The 16,971-nt window shown below is 39.7% G+C and overlaps 1 protein-coding gene across 1 annotated transcript in view; it reads right to left on the reverse strand.

Moving 5' to 3' along the window:
• Positions 1-483: 483 nt before the first annotated feature.
• Positions 484-16,971, reverse strand: part of fbxo41 (F-box protein 41) — a 115,052-nt gene continuing 98,564 nt past the window's right edge. Inside the window, exon 13 of the mRNA XM_062981493.1 lies at positions 484-16,748. Coding sequence (XP_062837563.1) covers positions 16,686-16,748 — 63 coding nt within the window. The 3' untranslated portion in view covers positions 484-16,685. The remainder of the gene's footprint in view (positions 16,749-16,971) is intronic.

Raw genomic sequence — 16,971 nt, forward strand, 5'->3', positions numbered from 1 at the left:
AAGTGGATTTGAGTGGGCATTTCTAATACAGTAGAGTCTCACTTATCCAACACTTGCTTATACAACATTCTGGATTATCCAACGCATTTTTGTAGTCAATGTTTTCAATATATCGTGATATTTTGGTGCTAAATTGTAAATACAGTAATTAATACATAGCATTACTGCATATTGAACTACTTTTTCTGTCAAATTTGCTTTGGTGCTTAATTTGTAAAATCATAACCTAATTTGATGGTTAATAGGCTTTTCCTTAATCCCTCCTTATTATCCAACATATTCGCTTATCCAACGTTCTGCCGGCCCGTTTATGTTGGATAAGTGAGACTCTACAGTAGTTGCAAAAATGCCATAACTATGATTATGTAGCACTCAACTATGGAGGCATAACTCCAGGTTGCACGTTCACACCTGTGATACCAAATTATGCCTGCAACATTTTCGGCACCCGAAACCGAACACAAAGGGGAACCACGCCCCGGCTGTTTGAAGAATCTTTATTCAACACTGAATCATAAAATAGCTCTTATAACACATAATTGGTTTTCTTTTCTTTCCGTTTAAATCTTAAATACGCAATTGTTTACATTCGGCAAAGTTGAAAAAGCAACGACATCAAAGTGCATTTTACAGATGATGGTTCTGCCCCCCCCAGAGAAGAAGCCCCCCAAAAAAGAGAAAAGAAAGTTTCACAAAGGTCTCCGAACGGGGCTCCAAAAAAAGAAGTCACCAGGATGGACGGAAAGATGGGGATGTTCTCAGGTGTCTCCTTCGGATCGTGGGCGCCCCTGCCTTTCTGCACCTCAAGCTTCCCTTGTTTCGTGCCGCCTTTTGCCGATTGACCCTTTACGCGAAAGAAAACCCACCTCTCAGCTGCAGTGCAAATGTTTCCTTCCCTGTCGAGCAGGTAAACAAAAGGACCCAGTGACTTGGAAGGCGGTGGTTCTTGAACACGATACAAAATGAATTTCAACAGGGAGAAATGTACAGGACTGTTGTGGTTCAATCCGATGATGAAGGGGGATTTGGGTTTATGCAGGCTGACCAAAGCAATGCTGAAGAGAGAAATCTCGAAGTCTCTGAGGCTGGAAATGTTGAAGGCTCTGGGGAGAAGCAGGCTAGCGAGGAAACAGAAACTAATGATAAGGGTGACCTTTCCCAGGAGTTTGAACATCAACAAGTTCCAGATGTTTCTGGCAGTGACTCAGAGGAGTCTTCCTTAGCTAGAGATACAACGTTAAGGTTAAAGGTTCATCATCCCAGACGTTCCTTTAGAATCACTAACAAACACGTGGGAACTCAAGGGCAGAGAAATGCTTTTTTGGCTTGTAAACATGGGTAAATACGGGAGAGACAGGGAAAGATTTCAGATGAAGCAGCATTGATTTTTGGAAGCACATCTCCTGCCTTGTCTAAGGATTCTCGTTTGTATTCATGCCTGGAATCTGTGTTTTGGATTTTATGCTGAAGTTCATCTTGACTAATTTCCTATATCAGAGAGTTGGGATTATATTCTGCAAATTGCTTTTACCTCTGGATTATAGCCTTTTTGACTGACTGCCTTTGCATTTGAATATTGCTTTTTACTGACTGCCATTGCATTTGGATGTTTGCCTTCTTTACTGCTTTTTATTCAGACTTTGCTATCTTTTATCAATAAACTTTTTAAACTAGTGCTGAGGTGCAACAAGGACCTCGGATTCTTAGTACAAGCGGAACAGGAGTCAACAACAATGTGATGTGGCAGTTAATAAGGCCCATGCAATTCGAGGCTGCATCAATAGGAGTGCAGAGTCTAGATGATGTTACATAGAAATGCCTCAGAACTGAGTTCATGTGTGAAATACAGTTCTGATGGACATGTGGTAACACACTTGTGGAATGACTAAGAGAGTAATGATGAAATTCTTAAAGGGCCGGTGGAAATGGATAAGCCATGACCATGTGAGATGTATGACAAGGGGCTGCATCATTCTTTTGTCTCTTAATGATGACAAGTCAGCAGGTGGTTATAAAAAGAGAGAGCAAATGCTCAATCTCTCTCTTGCTGTGTGAACATAATCATGAGTATATTTCTCTGTATCTGCAAATTGTTTGTAAGTACAGATCTGATTGTGGATCGGTGGATCCTGATCTGTGTTCAGCTGTAAATAGTGCAATGTGTCAAGATGAAAGCCTCGTGATATTTTGGATGAAAACTGAATCTGAGAGTTTTCTAAACAGTGTGGTCAGACAATGCATCTGGGATCGGGAGGCGATGCAGCCTTATTTCAAACAAACAAACAAACAAACCAACCAACAAACAAACAAACCATAATTAATAGGATGCCAGGTGTAGTCTGGAATCCAGGATTGGGAAGCAAACAGAAATATTTCAAATGAACGAACAAAACAACACAACACTAACAGGATGCCAGTTATACCCTTGAGTTTGGATTCAACATAGAAATAATACTTTGAATATGTTTTAATGGTTTTTAACATGAATTTTTATACGACTGTTTATGTTTAATTCTGTTTTAATGTTTGCCTATTTGTACATTTTTAATTGTATGCTAATGCTTTTACGTTCAGCTGTTTTGAGTCTCCTTGGGGAGAGATAAAGATTAGGGTTATAATTGGTGTTATAAGAAGGGTATAATAATAATAATAATAATAATAATAATAATAATAATAATAATAATAATAATAATAATAATAATAATCAGTCCTAGACACTTGGGAAGTGTTCGACTTGTGATTTTGTGATATGAAATCCAGCATATCTATCTTGTTTGCTGTGTCATAATAAAATAATAATAATAATAATAATAATAATACTGTTAATGAATTTCCATTTTTGTATTTATCTTAAATTATTATTATTATACATCACACATTCCTAGACACTTGGGAAGTGTTCAACTTGTGATTTTGTGATACGAAATCCAGCATATCTATCTTGTTTGCTGTGTCTTACAATAATAATAAATAAATTAAGATAAATACAAAAATGGAAATTCATTAACAGGATGCCAGGCATTGTTTGGCATCTGGGTTTGGGAGATGGCACAGAAAAGAAATGTCACTCACAAGATGCCAGTCATCTGGCATCCTTGGTTTGGAGGTAATACAGAAATAGTTCGAATAAATAAATAAATACATGAATAAATAAATTGTCACTAAGAAAATCCAAGTTTATAAATAAATGGTATGTCACTCACAGGATGGCAGGTGTAGTCCTGGGTTTGGAGGCAATAAATAAATGGAATCGAATGTCATGAACAGGATGCCAGGAATTATCTGGCATAAGGAGTTGGGAAGCGATATAGAAGGATTTCTGACCAAAAGGTCATGAGTTCGAGGCCAGCTCGGAGCCTGCGTTTGTCTTTGTTCTATGTTAAGACATTGAATGTTTGCCTTATGTGTTTTATGTGATCCGCCCTGAGTCCCTTTCAGGGTGAGAAAGGCGGAATATAAATACTGTAAATAAATAAATAAATAAATAAATAAATAACATTCAAACAAATAAAACATCATCAACAGGATGCCAGTTTAGTGTCATTCCAACAGCCACAAGGTAAGAACTTCCCAAATGTGCTGCCACGATAATTCTGTCCCATTTTCAGTCCTGCATTTCGTACTTTCAACATTTTGAGGGGGAAAAAAAGAGGATTCTCGTGTTGAAGAACCACCAGCCATTCAATCCAATGGGCTTTGTTTCCCTGTTGATTGCCACTTGGTTGCATCTCTCCCCCCCCCCCCCCCCCCCCGCTTTGCTTCCCATAAGTCCATGTGCCCTCCTCCCTCCGCATTATATATTTGGGATCAGTCTCAAGACACAAGAGAGGGAACAGTTTTGGTTCTCAGACCACTGGCACGTTTCCACTAAAGACTAAAATATACATATATTTATATGATTAAAAAAATAGCTTAAGAGCTGCACTCTTTCTTTCTCTCATTCTTTCTTTCTGGCACACCCCAACGCACATTTTCCCTCCCGGGTATTATTTACCAGGATTGATGTAGAAAAGTAATAAGTGCTTTCTGAGACGGATGTTCTTTTTCTTCTCTTCCGCAACTGTATGGTCAATATAGAATTGCGTCAAAGGACCGAGACGTTTCTAGAGAGGAGACTTCTACGGATACACAACTTTGTTTACCTATTGCAGGTTGCATTTAATTCAAGATAGGAACCACTTGCCAAGGGGACAATGCTAGTTTTATCTCTCTTTTTTTTAAAAACCAGACTTAGGATGAAATGATTTAAAACATTATCCAGCACAACGACTCTTATTGGATGGTTCTGGTTGTTGATAACTTCCATTTAAATAGGGCGCTCAGTCCGCTCTGGTATTTAGTACGAACTATAAAGAGATGTCCAAATGCTGAAGCCATTTCAGGACTTCAGCACCTTGGACAGTTCATTAAACTAAAACCCAAAGATGATTCACCACCTTATTGTCATGGACCCCGGGCCCATTTTTATGGGGAAAATATAATGAATCCTTTCACTTTTTCAGTTGAGATGGAAAATTTAGGGTATGTAGAATGAATAGTTTTGGTGGTTGTGTGTTTTCCGGGCTGTATGGCCATGTTCCAGAAGCATTCTCTCCTGACATTTCGCCCACATCTATGGCAGGCATCTTTATATGTCAGGGTATTATGAATTGTGTGAAATGTTAAAATCAATCTAGGCTTTTAGAAATGCCTTCTGTGTGAGTTTTCGGCAAGGCATTTCAGTAACTATGGAGTTAATAAGAACCTTCTTTGATTGACGTATCACAGGACCAATGGGGTCAAGTTTGTTTGACTGGGACTTCCTTCATGGTCTGTGGAATGCAGGGGAGTGTCGTTAGTGTGTGTGTGTTCGGCGTTGAGCATTCGCTGGAGATGGACTATGAATGCTATGCTCGGAAGCCGGGAAATGCAACTGTAAATAGATATGTAAATAAAGTTTAACAACAGTTGATTTTCAACTGACCCCTTTGCCTGCTGGAGTGTTTGTTGACCAGTGCTGATTCTCCACATGGGAAGACAGTCTGGAGAAAGAGGTGAGACTGGGATGATGAATTTTGGAACCCACTCTGCACCCAATCATCCCCTGTCATTATATACCTCACAACCTCTGAGGATGCCTGCCATAGATGTGGGCGAAACGTCAGGAGAGAATGCTTCTGGAACATGGCCATACAGGCTGGAAAACACACAACAAGCCTGTGTTTCCAGCCATGAAAGCCTTCGACAACACAATGAGTAGTTTGATTTCACCTATATTGCCATGGCTCAATGCTATGCAATCCTGGGAGTTGTTGTTTTGCAATGTCTTCAGCCTTTGCTACCAAATAGTGCTGATGCTGCTGCTTCACTAAACTACAATTGCCAGGAGCCCATAGCATTGAACCATAGACAATGGGGTCAAACGGCATTCATTCTACACAGTATAGAATTGGGAGTTGTAGTTTGGTGAGGCACCAGTACTCGTATATAAAACTACAACTCCCAGGATTCCATAGTATTGACCCATGGCAGTTCAAGTGGTGTCAAACTGCATTCATTCTACACAGTGTAGAATTGGGAGTCGTAGTTTGGTGAGGCACCAGCACTCATATATAAAACTACAACTCCCAGGATTCCATAGTATTGACCCATGGCGGTTCTAGTGATGTCAAACTGCATTAATTCTACACAGTGTAGAATTGGGAGTTGTAGTTTGGTGAGGCACCAGCACTCATATATAAAACTACAACTCCCAGGATTCCATAGCATTGACCCATGGCGGTTCTAGTGATGTCAAACTGCATTAATTCTACACAGTGTAGAATTGGGAGTTGTAGTTTGGTGAGGCACCAGCACTCATATATAAAACTACAACTCCCAGGATTCCATAGCATTGACCCATGGCGGTTCTAGTGATGTCAAACTGCATTAATTCTACACAGTGTAGAATTGGGAGTTGTAGTTTGGTGAGGCACCAGCACCCATATATAAAACTACAACTCCAAGGATTCCATAGCATTGACCCATGGCGGTTCTAGTGATGTCAAACTGCATTTATTCTACACAGCGTAGAATTGGGAGTTGTAGTTTGGTGAGGCACCAGCACCCATATATAAAACTACAACTCCCAGGATTCCATAGCATTGACCCATGGCGGTTCTAGTGATGTCAAACTGCATTAATTCTACACAGTGTAGAAATGGGAGTTGTAGTTTGGTGAGGCACCAGCACTCATATATAAAACTACAACTCCCAGGATTCCATAGTATTGACCCATGGCGGTTCTAGTGATGTCAAACTGCATTAATTCTACACAGTGTAGAAATGGGAGTTGTAGTTTGGTGAGGCACCAGCACTCATATATAAAACTACAACTCCCAGGATTCCATAGCATTGACCCATGGCGGTTCTAGTGATGTCAAACTGCATTAATTCTACACAGTGTAGAAATGGGAGTTGTAGTTTGGTGAGGCACCAGCACTCATATATAAAACTACAACTCCCAGGATTCCATAGCATTGACCCATGGCGGTTCTAGTGATGTCAAACTGCATTAATTCTACACAGTGTAGAATTGGGAGTTGTAGTTTGGTGAGGCACCAGCACCCATATATAAAACTACAACTCCAAGGATTCCATAGCATTGACCCATGGCGGTTCTAGTGATGTCAAACTGCATTTATTCTACACAGCGTAGAATTGGGAGTTGTAGTTTGGTGAGGCACCAGCACTCATATATAAAACTACAACTCCCAGGATTCCATAGCATTGACCCATGGCGGTTCTAGTGATGTCAAACTGCATTAATTCTACACAGTGTAGAAATGGGAGTTGTAGTTTGGTGAGGCACCAGCACTCATATATAAAACTACAACTCCCAGGATTCCATAGTATTGACCCATGGCGGTTCTAGTGATGTCAAACTGCATTCATTCTACAGTGTGGATGCACTTAAAAGTCTTCAATTGCAACCCATTGAAGGAAGAAAAATCACATTGTGTACATCTTATACATGGCACAATCCCTGTTACCTTTCATACTACACAATTCGACCATTACGGTTCTACTTTTGTCGCCATGGCTCCATCCCATGGAATCCTGGAATAGTTTGCAACCAGATAGCTATAATAAAATCTGGATTTTGGAAAGAAAAATCAAATGTTGGAAATAAGGGATCTCTTTCTCACCATGTAATTATAGCACTTTATTAATTGCCCTGGCAACAACTTCTTGGATTTATAGTTTTGGGATTTAGTAATCTGCCGCCTGCACAATGTAGTACTTTGAGTGTTGGGCTATGACTCCGGAGAGCAGGGTTTGAATCTCCGCTCGGCTATGAAACCCAATAATAATAATAATAATAATAATAATAATAATAATAATAATAATAATGGGTGGAACCCCTTGAGCAGGTCACACTCTCTCAGCCTCAAAGGCAGGCAAAGGCAATCAACCTGGAACAAACCTTATAAAGAAAACTCCATTGATAGGCTCACCTTAGAGTTGCCATGAATCGGAATCAACTTAAAGGCACACAACAATAATTCCGGACTATTGTTTCCTGCCAGACTACAACTCCCAGGATTCCATAGGACGATGGAGACGTGGCAATTAAAGTAGGTTCACAGTGTTATATAAAAAAAGAAACTAGATCTCACTCGTTTTGGAGGAACTTTCTTCTAAACTCCTTTACACAGGATTGATTTCGTACATACGGTGCATCTATACTGTTGAATGAATGCAGTTTGACTCAATGCTACGGAAACATAGTTTTGCATGTTCTTTAACTTTCTCTGCTAAAGAGTTCATTGCAAGTCTCAGGATCAGATAGCGCAGCTAAAGGGGTGTCAAACTACGTTCTTTCTACAATACAGATGCACCTATGGATATGTTTTCAATTTAAATTTCTTAAGACTTTCCATATAATAGCCAGTTGCACACTCGACTTTCCCCATGAAATCAACAGGATGCTGGGTTGAAGCCTCCCCCAATTTATTGCAGACAATATTGCATCTACACTGAAGAATTAATGCAGTTTGAGTCCACTTGAATTGCCATAGCTCAGTACTATGGAATCCTGGGAGCTGTAGTTTTACAAAGTTTTTAGCCTTTACTGCAAATGAATTCTGGTGCCTCACCAAACTACAATTCTCAAGGTTCCATCGTATTGAGCCATGGCAGTTAAAGTGGTGCCAAACTGAATTAATTTGACAGTGTAGATGCATCCTGGAAGACTTCGTAATGAGATGATCCGGTTTCTGGTTCTGCTTCTACCTTCACAAACCACCTTTTCTCAGCTGCAGCCCTGCAAACCTGGCCATTTTCTGGTTGTTGGAGTAAAAAAATGTGTCTATACTGACTATATAATGCAGTTTCAAACCTCCTGTCCTTTCCCCACTCCATTCAGTTAAATGAATGCAAACTAGAATCCCGCAAAAAGATAAAACACATTCAGCTCTGGCATATTTTAAAAGGGCCTACTATGACTTTAGAAGTAAAAATATGAAATTACTTTCCAAGCCTTTCAGAAAGAAATTACCTATTACTGATTACCTATTCAATATATTAAAACATGATCATAGAGATCTATTGAATGCCCCAGGAACTGTTAACAAAACAAAAAATGATGAATTAAAATTGGGTAAATTACCAGGTCCGGATGGTCTTAATACTACTTAAATTAAAATTGGGTAAATCACCAGTTCCGGATGGTCTTAATACTACTCAAATTAAAATTGGGTAAATCACCAGGTCTGGATGGTCTTAATACTACTTAAATTAAAATTGGGTAAATTACCAGGTCCGGATGGTCTTAATACTCCTTAAATTAAAATTGGGTAAATTACCAGGTCCGGATGGTCTTAATACTACTTAAATTAAAATTGGGTAAATTACCAGGTCCGGATGGTCTTAATACTCCTTAAATTAAAATTGGGTAAATCACCAGGTCTGGATGGTCTTAATACTACTTAAATTAAAATTGGGTAAATTACCAGGTCCGGATGGTCTTAATACTACTTAAATTAAAATTGAGTAGATTACCAGGTCCGGATGGTCTTAATACTACTTAAATTAAAATTGGGTAAATTACCAGGTCCGGATGGTCTTAATACTACTTAAATTAAAATTGGGTAAATTACCAGGTCCGGATGGTCTTAATACTACTTAAATTAAAATTGGGTAAATTACCAGGTCCGGATGGTCTTAATACTACTTAAATTAAAATTGGGTAAATTACCAGGTCCGGATGGTCTTAATACTACTTAAATTAAAATTGGGTAAATTACCAGGTCCGGATGGTCTTAATACTACTTAAATTAAAATTGGGTAAATTACCAGGTCCGGATGGTCTTAATACTACTTAAATTAAAATTGGGTAAATTACCAGGTCCGGATGGTCTTAATACTACTTAAATTAAAATTGGGTAAATCACCAGGTCCGGATGATCTAAACTTTCAATTATATGGCTTATATAATGGTATATTATCAGGAAGGAAAAATCTACCATCATGAAAAAGGGCAAAGTTAGTAACATACTTTTTGAAGGGAGGGAATCACCATTTGCGAGATTTATCCCTAAGTATGACACAAAGATTAAATAAATTTATAACGATATATATTCATCTAGATCAAACTGGATTGATTCCAGGCAGGGCATTGGTAACTTTCTTCAGTACTTTGAAGTCAGTTTGCAGCAATTGAGCTCAGCTGAGGATAAAGGGGGAAAGCAGAAGGAAGGAAGAGAAAACAGGACATTTTGGCACCTTCTACACTGCCATATAATCCAAATATCAAAGCAGATAATTCACATTATCTGCTTTGAACTGGATGATGTTAGTCTACACTGAAATATAATCCAGTTCAAAGCAAATAATCTGGATTATTCGTTTTGATAATCTGGATTATATGGCAGTGTAGATCCAGTCTATGTTAACGGAACTCAAGCAACTGGGGGGAAAGTTGCATACTGCATTCACACACTTATTTTTATTATTAGGTTTGTCTGTATTGGTCTTAATTTGCTTTTAATTACCGTATTTCAGTATTACTAACAAGTCAATACAGAGTTTATGCTACGGCGTGATATGGGGATATAGTATTAGTTAGGTCTCCTTTTAATTGTAACTCTCAAGCAACCTTAAATTAAATGTATCGGCATCTATCAATCCCTATAGGTGTTGGTTAACTGAGAGTCGACTATATTTCAAATAAAATAGGTGCGGGATGTGAAATACACCACATATTATACCGAATCACAGGGGAAAATACCACCGAGACGAGAAAACAACTTCCACTTACAAATACATCCGTACCCATTAACAAATCCGTTTTTTAATCCCCTGCCTTCATTCACCAAAGTGTGTTAGCATAGGCAAGGCCACAAACACCAGTCAAGCAAACTTATAATATTAATTGATTTGTTTGTTTTTTGTTAGTAGAGGGGGCAGGAATCACACGTCCACACAGCTCCATTTCGAACACAGTTTCACAAAGCAGGAAGGACCACAGAATGCCACGATGTTGTTGTTGGTTGTTGCTTTTTCCCCCTGTTTTTGAAAATAAATAAATGAATAAATAGCAAGGTCAACCCCAACCCATTGACCGACCGACTGACAAATAAATAAATAAATAAATAAATACTTTGTTTTTCTTCCTTCCTTCTCTCCCTCCCCTAATGTTTTCCCTCCATCCCTTTGGAGAATGAAAGACCTTCCCCCCAAAGTCAACTTTGGTCTCTTTTTTTTTTTTTTACCCTGCACCACCATTCATTTCACAACCATTCTTTTGCTTGGCACACAATTGCACTATTGTGAATGACCAACAGTGACTTTGCCATCATTTACCATGGGTATTTTTTTTTACCTCTTCCTCCCCGTATATCCTTTGCAACACATAACCACTCCATGTTAAACATGGGACACGTGGCTACAAAGGGCGGATTGTATTCCAGATAGCTACTTGTTCTTCCATTGTTGTTGCACTTTCTGTAAAACTAATGGAACTACATGGCACCAATTCAATTCACCATCACACATCGGACACATCCCTGGATTAATCAGAGAGGGCCCAAACCACTTCCAGAGACCTGTATGGTATCGTCTGCGTATGAACATGGACAAAACAAAACACTATTATTATTATAGCATTATGCTCGAACCAGCCTTAGTCCTTGTTGCATCAGATGCACTTCTAGCTTGTTTCCCAGGCTTCGAATTCTGGATGAAGAAGGACAAAGAACCCAAACCAAGCCCAAAGGGAGGACACTCTCTCCGGGGAGAAGAAAAGCAACCCCTTCACTAAGAACAGAGCATATCCTTGACACATGCTGAGTAAATAACTTGGCTTTAAAAACGCTCTCTCCTGCTTTCTCTAGAAATAAATACGGACTTTCTTGCAGTTTCTTCAGGTTTCCTGTGCTGTGCCAAAAGCAACACGTTTCTCGTTGCTGCCAGAAAAAAAAAAAACTCGCGTGTGAAAAAGTCTTATCAAAACTCATAGAAGTGGTGTTCACAAATGTCCCCCATGTTTGTCCCTCTCTGTTTGTTAGCTCTTTATTGTTTTTTAAAGATATTATATAGGTCCTTGCTGGTTTTTTTGAGGCATCCTTTGACTGCGTCCTTGCAAATCCCTCTCTTGCATCTTCAGGGCAATAAGATAAAAATGAATTAGGAGCCCAATGGCTGCTGTTCTTGCAAAGACGAGCCATGTCCTTTCCCCCCAAAGTCTGCATTTCCCAGAATGTCGTGCATCTTGAGACAGATAAAAATCCACAAATCTTGAAAAGAGTGGCTTTTGTGCTCCCGGAACCAGAAATAATAATAATAAAAAATCAGGTTTGTGCAGGTGATCATATTCGTGGAATAATTAATTCGGAGACTTGGTTTCAACAGGCAGTGGAAAATAGATTTAAACAAGAATAGATTTTGGCAGCTTTTAGTCTGGATAAAGATCTCACTTACATTTTATGACTCTAAATTTCGCCTCTATTTTTTCTTTTGCTAAACATGCAGGAATTAATGCAGCTTGACATCACTTTAATTGCTGGGCTGCAAAGCAATGGAATCATGGGAGTTATCATTTTGCAAGTCTTCTCTGTCCAAAGAGTTTTAGTGCCTCACCAAACTGCAAATCCCACAATTCCATAGGATTGGGCCATAGCAATAAAATTGAGGTCAAACTGCATTATTTCTACAGCGTAGATGTACCAAAATGATCATAGAGATCTATTGGCTGCCCCAGGAGCTGTTAATGAAAAAAAAGATGAATTAAAATTGGGTAAATTACCAGGTCCAAATGGTATTAATACTACTTAAATTAAAATTGGGTAAATCACCAGGACCAGATGATCTTAATACAAATATCTATGGATGATCTAAACTTTCAATTATAAGGTTTATATAATAGTATATTATCAGGAAGGAAAAGTCTACAATCATGAAAAAAGGGCAAAGATGTACCAAAATATTGGCTGATGGAGCCTAGCAATCCCAACTCTGACTGTTAGCAGCTTTTCATGGCTGGATGTTTCCTAGCAAAAGAACTGGGCATGAAATGACTTGTTTTAGACATGGATGATTCACATTAAGCATTAATATACTATAGGTGGGAATCATATTTGGACATAGCCAAACCCATATGTTTTAGACTTCAGCCAATTTGGTTGTGTCTTTTGGGAGCTGTAGTCCAAAACATTTGGAGCACCAAAGTTTGGAATCACTGGCCTAAGCCATGTGGGCATCGTATGGTAAATGACCTGGATATATTCAGGTGGATGGAGGTACATATGGATAGATTTCTAGCCCATTGATTTGGTTTTGCATTTCCATGCAGCTCGTCTTCCCAAGTGGAAACCTTGCCAACCGTTCCTTGAAAAACCTGTGTCTTAGCAACAGAATAAATTATGCATCTTGATTATGACATGGGAAATGTTCCAAAGGGAGTATCTAATCCAATTTTTTGTGCTAAGCTGGTCTGTGTTAAGGCAAAAAATCTGTCAAACATCTTTCTGCCCAAATAGTCCTTGCAGTTTCAACGGATGCACCAATTCAGTGCTGAGCTGCTCCATAGTTTTTCCCCTTTGGAATAAATAATATGGTTTCTCTCTTTGCCTGGGCATCTCATGCATGAGAAAATTAAGAATGCATCCACACTGCAGAATGAATGTAGTTTGGCGCCACTTTAATTGCCCTGGCTCCCAATGCTATGGGATCCTGGGAGTTGTAGTTTTGCAAGGTCTTGAGCCTTCTCTGCCAAAGGATCCTGGCGATTTACCAAGCTATAAGGTGGGACAGAAAGAAAATGAACAATCTATTTTGAAATGAATAAAAAAAAAATAAACTGACAAGGTCAATGGGAACTTGGCAATTCCAACATTTATAAAAGTCCCATTGATTCTGAAAAATGGAAGAACATAACATAAATAAATACACCTTTAAACATGAATTAAGAGGTCAATGAGATCAATGGGAACTCAGTGATTTAACACTTGTAGAAGTCCCATTGATTCTGGAAAAATGCAGAATAGAAAGTAGATATATATTAATATATATATAAATAAATAAGCAAGCCAATGGGAACTTGGCATTTTACTACTTATAAAAGTCCCATTGATTCAGGAAAAAGAATTATAAATAATAAAAAACACACATATATTTATAAATAAATAAATAATCAAATAAGCCAATGAGATTTGGGAATTTGGCACTTCTACACTTGCGTAAGTTCCATTGATTTGATGGGTACACTTTAGTTGGGAGTACTTTTATGTTGCAGTTTGATATGGTATTTATTCATTTTGTAGGCAAATGCCGTATGGTCTAAGCATTGATATACTCTGGTTAAGAGTAATATTTTGATCTATACCTATATATATATTGCATAAATGTCCGCTCGATCTATACGTCTGCTTACTTCTTTATATTTCAGCCAAATCTGGCCATCCTCCAAGCCTTCCCATTGGCCATTAGAACGACCACTATCTTAACCATTGTTCCCTTTCCAATTTCCCAGAATATATAAGATGATCAGACATTTCTCACATTGCTTATTTGGTGTCCCTAGCAAGGTAGTGGAAATATACCAACAACATCCCCAGATTTTGAATAGATGTCATGTTTACTTTGCATAATTTATTCTTGTCACCAAACTGTTGGGTTTTCATGGTTTTAATTTTGACCAAATCAGGAGGTCTCGGCTGATGCTTGGTTTTCTTTGGGAGGACCACCACCCTTTGTCCCCATTGCTTTCCCTATCCTCTCCTTGGAGCAAGGAAATTGGAAAACCTAATTGTTATTTTAAAAGGCGATTGGACTAGATTGGAGCTCTAGTCTCCCTGTTTTTATAATTCTATGAATTGCTAGGAATCATCTGCACAATGGGCAGAAAAGTGACGGGATTCATATCTCTCTCCACAATTGAAATGCATGGATAGAAAAGGCTGGGCTTGTTGACTTCCAGTTGATAAAATGTATGTGGCGACACGTCTTGGCCAAAGATTGCAAAATGCTTCGTTTTCTCAAGGCAAATTCTTGGGTCATGAATTCAAAGATCATGGCCAGATTTTGGCCAAAGCTTCAGAGAGGAGATTGCCAGCTTTGTATCCAAAAACAGCTCTCATGAACTGGAGGTTCATCACTTTGGATCTTCTCCCATGGCAACACAATCCCAGACATGTGAGAGCCATCTTTAAATATCTGGAAGTTATGAAGAAGATGGAACAATCTTGTTTCCTGCTGCTTCAGAGACTAAGACATGAACTGGTGCATTCAAATTAGAAGAGGAAGAGATTCCACCTAAACGTTAGGAAGACCTTCTTGGTGGGAACAGCAATTCAACCATGGGACGGATTGCCTTGGAAGGTGGTGGACTCTCCGACTTTGGAGGTCTGCAAACACAAGCTGGATGTCCATCCTTCAGGAGCTGTGCATCACTGCATGGCTTTTGTGGTTTGAAACTTACAGGTTTCAAAGCTCCATCTTCTTCAGAAATCCAAATGACACCTAAGCTGTTTTGACAAGAGACTGCAGAGGAATGGCTTCGTTTTTTGCCATTGCCCAAAGCTTGGTGGAAACCAGAAAGTGTGATGTTTGGGGGTAGTGGTTTGTCTGGAGGACACTTGCAGAACCATAAATCCTTGGAGGATACTGAGAGCCAAAATGTCCTACTCTTGGCCAAACCCCAATTAGTGAAGGCGGTGATGGACATCCAGAATAGGAGACCTTGTGTGGGCTGTTCCTCTCCATGGCAGCACTTCCAAAAGACAGAAAGACGGCTCTCTGTGTCTCAGTGAATTGTTGGCAAAATGCCTTTAAAGCTAAAAGATCTTCTCCTGCTTCAGAGGCGGAAGCCAATTTGGTTTGAGAGGCTTTGAAGATGGGACCACATTTGACTTCAAGAGTGACCTCCAAGGTGCCAAGATCAGACATAACCCCATAGAAGGTATTTTGGGGATTTCATTCAGGCTGGTTTTAACATCAATAGGAGTATAGTGTCTAGACCAAGGGAAGTCATAGTCCATCCCTATTCTCTTTTGGTATCTAGAATAATGACCCTGTGTCCAGTTCTGGGCATCACAATTCAAGGAGATGATGGACAAGATGGAAGGGGCCCAGAGAAGAATCACCAAAATGCCCAAAGGCCTGGAAGCCAAACACTATGAGGAGTGGCTTAGAGAGCTGGGGAAGTTAATTGTAGGTTAATTATAGCCATATTTAAATATTTGAAAGGATGTTGCATTGATGAGGAGGAGGAGTCAGGCTTATTTTCTGCTGCTCCAGAGACCAGGACAGAATGGAGCAATGGATTCAAACTGCAGGAAAAGAGGTTCCACCTAAATATGAGGACAATTTTTCTGATGCTGTATGACACTGTTTGGAGCATTTTGGTGTTTCCACAGTTATGAAACTGAGACTGGATGATCATCTATCGGGAGTGCTTATATTGTGTATTCCTGCATGGAAGGGAGTTGGAGTAGATTCTTCCAACTCTTGTGATTCTATGTTCTGGTCATATTGGGGAAAAAAAGACTTTTGCTGAGTTCTGCTTTTTAAAGAAAGAGAAACCAAAACCAAAAAATTGCTTGATCCTTCAATTACTTCCCCAAAAGAAGTCTTTTTGTCAAGACATCAAGTCCCCAAGAAATGTCAAGATTGGAGACCGTGGAAAAGGAGTTCCCAAATGATGTTTCACGGCTCTCTTGCGGAGGAAAGGAATGATCAATCATTTTGGCAGAGAAGAGCAAAGGAATGCAAAAATCCTCCAGCTGTTAAGTTACTGAACCTCATGGAAGGAAAAAGGAACTCTGAAGGTAAAGGCTCTCAGCAAAGAAGGTTCGGCTGATGCAAGGAGATGGTTTCGCAGCCGCCTCGGCCAGAAGAGCGAGGCAAAGGAGAGAGGAAAAGGGGGCCACCGCCCTGGCAGTCTTGAGAAATCCCTTGTGTTGGTTCTATAATTGTGTAAATGTAGCACCATCGTTTCGGCACAGCGCACCCTGCCCTCCGCCAGGAAAAGGAGCCCGTCGCTTTCGCTCCCGAAGGCCGGCGCAAAAAGGTGTGTGCTCTTGGCGGGTCGCTCCCCAAAAGCGCCGGCTTAGAGAGAACGGAGATCGGCAGACCTCCCAACGCCGGCGTTGTCTTTTCGTAACAGGCGGACGGACGGGAGAGAGATGGAAGCGGACGTCGTCGGCTCGGCTTCTTCCTCGCAAAGGTTAACAGCCCGCTTCCACCTTTATGTGTAAAATCTTTGAAAAGCCCGGCCGCTTCTTCAGGGCCTGGAGGAAAAGGAAGAGACGTGAGAGATCATAGCACTGACATTCACATTTGGGATAATTCACAAACGTCTGGGGTTTCTGAGACAGTGGCGGAGTGAATCTGTTCTGGTTTCTCATTTGAAATTTCAAGGAACTGACCAAGGTACTGAATCTACCTTTGGGGGGAATTGGATGCTTTCAAAGTTCAGACTAAAACCCAGAGCAGATCTTTTCTGACATGGCA

This window comes from Anolis carolinensis, chromosome 5 (genome assembly GCF_035594765.1).
Source record: "Anolis carolinensis isolate JA03-04 chromosome 5, rAnoCar3.1.pri, whole genome shotgun sequence".
Classification (NCBI taxonomy): Eukaryota; Metazoa; Chordata; class Lepidosauria; order Squamata; family Dactyloidae; genus Anolis; species Anolis carolinensis.